The 8,313-nt window shown below is 38.3% G+C and overlaps 1 protein-coding gene and 1 non-coding gene across 2 annotated transcripts; one reads left to right on the forward strand and one right to left on the reverse strand.

Annotated features, from left to right (window-relative positions):
- The first annotated feature begins 443 nt into the window (after nt 1–443).
- CUNH15orf48 (chromosome unknown C15orf48 homolog) lies at nt 444–3,621 on the forward strand. Its single transcript, XM_046461618.2, has 5 exons — nt 444–576; nt 733–794; nt 1,022–1,107; nt 2,155–2,215; nt 3,233–3,621. Exons 2-5 carry the CDS (start codon nt 759–761, stop codon nt 3,299–3,301), a joined length of 252 nt encoding a protein of 83 aa, XP_046317574.1. The 5' UTR covers nt 444–576; nt 733–758; the 3' UTR covers nt 3,302–3,621.
- Nucleotides 3,622–3,825: 204 nt separating this feature from the next.
- Nucleotides 3,826–3,897, reverse strand: Trnaa-agc (transfer RNA alanine (anticodon AGC)). Its single transcript has one exon. It is a non-coding gene; the product is annotated as a tRNA-Ala (tRNA).
- Between the last annotated feature and the right edge of the window lie 4,416 nt (nt 3,898–8,313).

The raw sequence follows: 8,313 nt of genomic DNA on the forward strand, positions 1-8,313 counted from the left end.
TATTTTGTTTTAATGGTAAAAACAGGACACTATGGGAGTTATTCTGAAATAAATTTCAATTATCTCTATTTGTGCGCCGCATTACATTTGAGAGCTTTTAATTAATTCAATCACATTAAAGGTATCCGCCTGCACGTGGGAGTCTCCCATGGGACTCTGGGTGGAGGGACAACCCTGGGATCCCCAGCTCTGCTTTCCTTTGTTTGGATCCCATCAACACTTCCCTTGGCTCTTGGGTTTCCCTCTCCCACAGTGAACCTCCGGGACCCGTAGCAGGCGGGGGGGGGGGGGGGGGGGGTGTCTGGGGTTGGCCCAGAGCTATTAACCACCTTAGTTAAGTACCCTGGTGAGCTACAGCCCGCCCGCACTCTCCTTTCACCGCGCCGTACCTGCAGGGGGCGCCCGGGAGTCGGGCACCGAGCGCCTGAGCCGGTCGGAAAGTTCCCCGCAGCTAGCGTGACAAGAACGTCCTAGCCCCGCCCTTCGGGAGCGGTTATGGTCAGTATATAAGGTCAGGATACAGCACCCGCTGGTTTCTGGGCGTTAGCATCTTCTGCGTGCCCCGTGTCGCCCCAGGTGAGTCGCCTTTCGGGGAAGGTGCTGCTGAGCCGGCCCACGGTTGGCCTTTTGAGCGTGTTGGACGGGTTGGTGCCCACCAGGTTGGGCCCTAGTGGCTGAAGTTTTGATAGATATCTTGGATTTTTTTTTTTTTTTCCTTTTTTCTTCTTCTAGATTTAGCATTCTACACTGAAGTCATCATGGGAATTTTCCAAACCATGATGAAAAAGAAGGAAGTAAGTTTTTAAAGCAATAGAAAAACTTGTATAATATGTCAAGATCATTGTACTGTCATGTGTAACTAATTAAAACAAATTTAAAAAAAGCAATAGAAAAACTTGACTGAAAGTAGTAATTTTTAAAGATGAAAAGGTGGTGTAGATTTTGAAAAACAAAAGTGATTTGTAGCAATTTTGTTACAGAGTTTTCCTATTGAAGTTACTGATAACCTGTTGTCTGTTAGCTCATTCCTTTAGCGTTTTTCATGACTTTCGCAGCTGCAGGAGCCTCATCTTTTGCCATATATTCCTTGAAAAAAACCGACGTGATGTAAGTAGGTCTCATTTATAAAAACATTTTTGGCATTGTTTGGTTGACCTTTCATTTCTGAAATGCATGCCATCAGTTTCCTGTGTCCCTCCTACCCCCATGGATAAGAATGTCAAATTGTGGACTTGGAGTCAGGGCTGAAAAGCATCCTGATATCTGAAGACTATGAAATTATGACATTGGTATTTATTTATTCCTGTATCTAAATGTCCTTTTATTCATTGGCCCTCCTCCAATTTCACTCTCCTGCAGAGAAGTAAAATTTGATTTTTTTCAACCTTTAGTTTTTAAATTTAAAGTTCTTAAGTTATTGGAATATATATATATATATATATATATATATATATACACACACACACACACACACACACATATATATATATACACACATACATACATATATTATGTATATAATCAAGTTGAAATTTTAAAAATTAAAATTATTAAATTTAAGTCTTTAAAGACTTAAGTGTTACAGAATCCATACATTCAGTTGTCTGCAGTGAATCCTAAACCTCAACTTTGAATACAAGAAGGTTTAAAACAAACAAACAACAACAAACAAACATGTCTCCTGGAATATGAGGAAGAGATAAAAGGAGGACCTGGCTGTGTCCTCTGCAGGGCTGGAGAGGTCACTTAGGGGAGCCCAGGAACCCTGGAGTTACCACCCACGGAGTTCAAGTCCCACCCCTTGGCCACTCCCAGAAAATCGGGCAAGAACCTTGTTGCTTGTCCTTAGCGAGCAAATCCACCTCAGTAGTTATGTTGTTTGTTGGGAATGTTCTGCAATCTAGACCAAGAAAGAAAATACAGACCTTCTACTCTGCAGAGGAATTGATCTTTAATGTTTAAGCCAAACCTTGAAATTCCCTTAATGAATCTTCCATCAATTTTAGTACTCTTGATGGTTTCTAGTAGTTAACTAAGGGATGAATGTCTAAGTGTGGAGATCGGGTCTATCATCTAGCTTATTTGCACACCCAGAATCAATGCTGGTTTAGATTCACATACTTTGATGTTTAATTAGACTTCTTTTATTTTTAGTCTTGATCGAAAAAGAAATCCAGAACCGTGGGAAGCTGTGGATCCCTCTGAACCTCAAAAGGTACCACTAAATTAAAAACAAGTGATTTACATTTAGCTCAAACTTTCACACCTTTGTAAGCAAAATAAATGTAATATCTAACAGAGTGCCATTTTATGTAGTGTTAAAGACAATACTAAAACAAACAAAACCCTCTAGAGTTCTAGAGATCAAATTCAAATCCGTGCTCCATTATTCATAGGTGATTTTGGACAGTTTGGCCTCTGTGAGGCTCAGAATCCATAAAATGGGCATGATAGTAGGGCTCTACCTCAGAGTTAAAAGGATTAAAGAAAATAAAATATGTAGAGCCTTTTTAGACTTGCCTAGCCCACAGTAAGCACTCAAATAAAACATTATTGCAATACATTATCTCATTTTATCCATTACTCACCTAAAGTTAATATAAATTCTATTGTGATAAATCACAGTTACTCCTGAAAGAAAGGAGCACATTCTCCTCAAGTGAAATTAATTAATTACCCACTCTTTTAAGACTATGGCAAAGCTCTCCTAGGTTCTTGGGTAATGGAACACCAGTGAGGATAAATGGGTCTCCTGTGAGGATAAATGTGATGTTTTGGGAAACCAAGAACTGTCCACAGCTCTTAGATCATTGGTGTCTTCATTGAGCAATTGCAATGAGGAAATTTTATTCAACACCTACTATACGTTGAGGCCTGTGGGAGGAACATTGTACATAACTCAGGAGGAACAGATGCATTTTGAACTTTAAGCTCAGATACTACCTTGTCAAACTAAAAAATCTGGATGGTGCTAATGAAAGTAGGGAAAATGTGTATGACCTTTCTCTCTGGTCTCATAACTCGTAGGTATCCAAGGGCTTTTTGGAGGGATGGAGTAAATAGATATCAACCATGTTACTATTTGGTGCATGTTTTAGAGATGGGAAGAGGTGGTTCTTTGACTACAAATACTATAATGCTGCTTTTCCTAAAAGGAACGTGAACAAATCCCAAAAAGTGATGAGAGGATTAAGAGCAGATACTTAAAACATTTTTATTTCCTTTGTTAAAGCTTATAACAATCAACCAACAGTGGAAGCCTATTGAAGAGTTGCAGAAGGTCCGAAGGGCAACCAAATGACTGGTCCGTGCTTCTTCCTCCCAAAGAGTACTCTATGAATCTAGTGGAAACATTTCTGCACAAACTAGATTATGGATACCAGTGTGCGGAAATGCTTCTGCTACATTTTTAGGGTTTACCTACTTTCTTTGGATTCTGGATAAGGAATTAAAGGTAGTACAGCAATAACTACATAGTACAAAAATAAGTTTTTTGGTTTATTGTTGTAAATTTGAATATTACATATTGAATTTTTATGTTTATGATGACAGAATGTTTTCCTTGAATGTATAAAGATTTGTAAATTATATTATCTGTAATAAAATGTCATTTGTACAAGATATCTCAAAAATTAGCTGTATATTTAAATGGAAGAGAACATTTTTATGGGAGAAAAACACTCATATACATATATATATATATATATATATATATATATATATAATATATGCACATATCTAGATATCTGTACATATAGGTATATAATGTATAATATGTATATATATATTGATATATAATGTACAATGTATATATATAAAATTTTGGGGGGATGCTGGGGATTGAACCCAGGGTCCTGTGCATGCTAAGCACACACTTTACCACTGAGCTACACCCCCAGCCCCAGAAAAACATTTTGAAGCACAAAATTTTGTCTTTTAAATAATGCACATGTATATTTCTATGTGAGCTTGTCTTCTAAATTCATTTACCCCTCAGAAATGTATTGATCATCTACTGCTTGCAGTAAAAGCAATGAGCAAAACCAAAATTCGGAGGGATATGAATAAGAGACGGTAAGCACATGAAGAAAAGAAGTGGTTGTGGGGTGTGAGAGTCACACAAGGATTAGCCTTGGAGAAAGTGCTGGGATTCTGGTGGTGAACAGGAATGTGGGCATGCTGAAATTGGTCCCAAAGAGGCCAGTGCAAACTGTGATGCTCTAATGAGGATCAGGGAGGGGAGGCTCAGAGCCAGCAACCTGCAGAGTGTGGACCAGTGGTGACCTGGAGGCTGAAGGTGCAGTTGAACCAAACATGCCCTTTTGCTGTCCTCAAACATAAAGAGATCAAGTAGAAAGTTCCTTTTCATTAACTTCTTTTGAAAAAATGATATGCTTCAAATGTCAGTTTTCATCCATTTAAATTACACAATTTAGTGATTTTTGTTAAGTTGCACAACCACCTCCACCATCTAATTCCAGAACCTTTTCATCATCCCCAAAAGAACCCTGTACCGTGTGCAATCATTCCTCTGTTCCCCTCAACTCCCAGCCCAAGACAAACACTACTAAGCTTTGTCTCTATGGATTTTCTGTACTTTGCACATTTCATGTAAATGGAATCATGATAGGAGGCCATTGTGTCTGGCTCTACCTTAGCATAATGTTTTCAAGAGTCATTCCTGTTGTGTTATATTATCAGTTTTCCATCCCTTTTTTGAGGTATGCTATTTCATTGTATGGATACACCAGATATTGCTTATCCATTTGCAAGCTGATGGACATTGGAATACCTCTTCCTTTTGGCTATGGTGAATACTTATATGAACAGCCATGTACAAGGTTTTGTGTAGCCACATATTTCCATTACTCTTGGTTAATTATCTAGGTTTGCTAACTCCTTTATATGAAAATGATTAATGCTTCTTTCTATTTTTTTTTCATATGAATGTAATGGGAAAATAAGAGGAGGGCTAAATTCCTATCACCTTCGTGGCAATAAAAAGTATCTAGCTCTTGCTTGAGGCTATGGCAATTCTGAAAGGATTAACTGAGACTACTTCTCCCAACCTTTGTTGCTTACTTATCACCTTCAAATTTCCCAGATGAAAATCTCCAATGGTTGATCTCCAGGATTACATGTAGCAATTGGGAGGCACATTTTTATTTGCTTAAGTTTCTAAAGTGGAATATGATACCATTTAGGTAAACAAAAATGAATAGCCATGGCCACCTAGGACAGCAAATCATAAAGTACTTCCTGAAGGACAGCTGTGCCTTTCAATGTTAAAACACAAACCTGAATGGTGGGGAGTGGCTTTATGGTGTGGATATGGCCACGGAAGTTACTGTTCATTGGATTTGGGAGGAAGAGAGGTCCTGTGCCAAACTGATACCCTGGGCAGGAAAGGGGGCAATAATGATAATGACATATTTTAATGTAATTTAAATAGTCAAGAAGTCATACACATCTTAAACACTCACTACATGCTTGGCATTTTGCTGGACTCACAGATCAGACAGTGCAGGAGGGAGACACTCCTATGAGCAAATCAATACAATATTATGACAGTAAAGCAAGAGTACAGATGAGCCCATGACACAAAGGAAAACACCACAAAGAAGGTGGATCCCTAAAAGACTAAGCAAGTCTAATTACTTTGAAAACTAAGAATCAGAAGTCAGCAAGGCAAATGAAGCAGAGGCACATGTTTATCAAGGCAGAGAGGCATAAAATAGCATGATGTCTTCATGCTTAGACTGAAAGCAATTTAATGCAAGGAATTTTAAATACTGGAGTGTGAGGTGGGAGAGGTGGATGAAAAAATTAGGAGAAATGTGTAGGGTCTTTTATGCTCTTATGCTGCCACTACCAAGGATCTAGAACAGGTTTTATGGAGATTTTGGCTATAGTGAGGGGGAGGTTGGGGATTCCCACTGACAGGGACTTTGGTTGGAGACCAGAGACCATTTGCTGCCCATGGTCCAGGGGACAGGTAGTGAGGGCCATGATTAATCAAAGCAATATCCAGGGGATGCATTTGAAAGTAATTGAGGAGAAATCAATGAGAAAGTCTCAAGGCTTTACTGGATGTAGCTGGAGGATGTCCAAAAAGATACCCAGATTTCTCACCTGCATAGCCTGGTGGGCAGTGGTGCCGAGAGAAAGATAAGGAGAAAAGAATACAATGTGGGTGGTGGGTGGACAAAGAAGAGAATGGGTTAGGCCTAGTGTGCTCCATAGGTAACTGCACTTTGAGAGAGTGTAAAAGGGTGGTAAGATTAGGGACATGGATGAGATCACTTCCAAAGGGCTTCTGTAGTTAAATGAAGACTGAACCCAGAGCCACATCAACAGGTAGGATGCAGTCAGAGAAAGAGAATCCTGGGGATTGAAGGAGAAGGAGAACCAGGAGAGACATGGTGGAGCCCAGACAGGAGGAAGTGCTCTCCCCTATTGGGAGACTGGTACAGTTTGCAATTAAACCAAAGCCAGAGAGACCTTTCAACTTTATGGCTTGAGCCTTAAGCAAACACGATCCCCAGCACCAGAAAAAAAAAAAAAAAATACAAAGCAAAAAAACCCCACACCTATAATTCTCTTTTTACCTACAAATAAAATGTGAATTAAGTTTTCCCAATAAGTAAGTTAAAATCACATTCCATGTGGCCAAAAACTGGAGGGAGGTCCAATTTAATACTCATTTATCATTGTTTATTTTCCTTGAAGAAATTCTCTCACATTGTAGTTAAGACTTTGTGGTAGAGAATGAAATTACAAGCTGTAAATTCAGACTGCTCTGCTTCTCTAAGTACTAGCTTAGAGAAGCCTCAGAGCTCTCCTCCATAAAACTGGGTTAATTAGTACCTCTCAGGTTAGTTGTTGTGAAAATTATATGAGATAATAACTGTAAAGTACCTAATGTGGTGTCTAACATGTAATAGTTGTTCAATGTATATTTCGTTTTTTCTTAAAAAAGAAAGGATGATTAGCACTATAAAGCAGAAAGCTCTTAAATGTATTTAAGATTAAATTCTTATGAGAGTGGGAGCAATGCTTGTTTCCAATTCACACATACCTACCTCTGGTGACTCCTGGCTCACCTTTGTTTTACAATGTAGCGATTATGAGCCTTTAAGAGAACATGTACAGGCCTGTAGATAAAAGCTTCTTATACTCACTCTCACCTACATAGATAACTTGCAAAATAAAAGAAACCCTGCGTATATGCACTGTAGATGATCTCATATGAAGAAGAGACATGGTAATAAAACTATTATCTATGGATGTGTACCTACATGTATGTCCTTAGAAGCAAATGTTCATGTTTCAGTTATTCACCTAGCACATTACACACATCTCAGAATCAAAAGGGTTATTATGTGGTTTGAATCAGGAAGGAGAGTGAAATTAAGTGCATGTACTTAAGATAGCAATAAGAGTAGAATTAGGATTAGGGATGTGGCTCAGTGGTAGAGTGTTTGCCTGGCATGCATAAGGCCCTGGGTTTGATCCCCAGCACTGAAAAAAATATGAAATTAATTTTCCTGTAATTATCCTTTGTAGTGTTTTCCTCCCATGCTTAGAGAATTGCCCCAGGTAATTATATACAATTTTTTTTCTATAACTAGGGCTGGTTTTTGGTTTTGGTAGTGTTTTTGCATCATTTGCCTATGTGCATACTTAGTTTTAAAATGAAAATTAAAATAACCCTTGGGCTGGGGATGTGGCTCAAGCGGTAGCGCGCTCGCCTGGCATGCGTGCGGCCCGGGTTCGATCCTCAGCACCACATACAAACAAAGATGTTGTGTCCGCCGATAACTAAAAAATAAATATTAAAATAAAAATAAATAAATAAATAAAAAATAAAAGATGTGAGAAGGAAAACAAGGGGCTGGAGTTGTAGCTCAGTGGTAGAGCACTCCTGGGTTAAATCCCCAGTGACACCCCCGCCCCCGCCCCCACCATGGGCAAGAAAAAAAAAGAAAGAATTTAAAAAAAAAATAATAAAAAAAATAAAATAACCCCAAATTTTATTATAACTCTTACAAAAATGTTAAAACCAGCTTATACATCTCGTATGATTAACACATATGTATATATAATATATATTACATATTTTAATAATATATAATAAAATATTGTTCATTTGGAGAGTGGGTATACTCTTTAAAAATTAAAGTCCATTTTTTTTTTTTTACTTTTATGTCAAGTAATGTGATTTTTCCTTATCAAGGTGTGTAACCATGAAGTTACTATTGTTTCTTGGTGTTTGGTAGGGCAAGTTAACCTGGTGTTTTAAAATGTCTTTGC

Source organism: Marmota monax, unplaced genomic scaffold (assembly GCF_021218885.2).
Source record: "Marmota monax isolate L192 unplaced genomic scaffold, Marmota_monax_Labrador192_F-V1.1 WCK01_AAM20220418_F8-fsc00001, whole genome shotgun sequence".
Classification (NCBI taxonomy): domain Eukaryota; kingdom Metazoa; phylum Chordata; class Mammalia; order Rodentia; family Sciuridae; genus Marmota; species Marmota monax.

What these genes read in the sequence shown, in the direction of transcription:
- CUNH15orf48 (XM_046461618.2), top strand. Translation starts at nt 759, where the DNA reads ATGGGAATTTTCCAAACCATGATGAAAAAGAAGGAA. An exon ending in CCATGATGAAAAAGAAGGAA is followed by an intron (nt 795 to 1,021) that starts GTAAGTTTTTAA and finishes GTTGTCTGTTAG; the next exon opens with CTCATTCCTTTAGCGTTTTT. An exon ending in ATCCCTCTGAACCTCAAAAG is followed by an intron (nt 2,216 to 3,232) that starts GTACCACTAAAT and finishes CCTTTGTTAAAG; the next exon opens with CTTATAACAATCAACCAACA.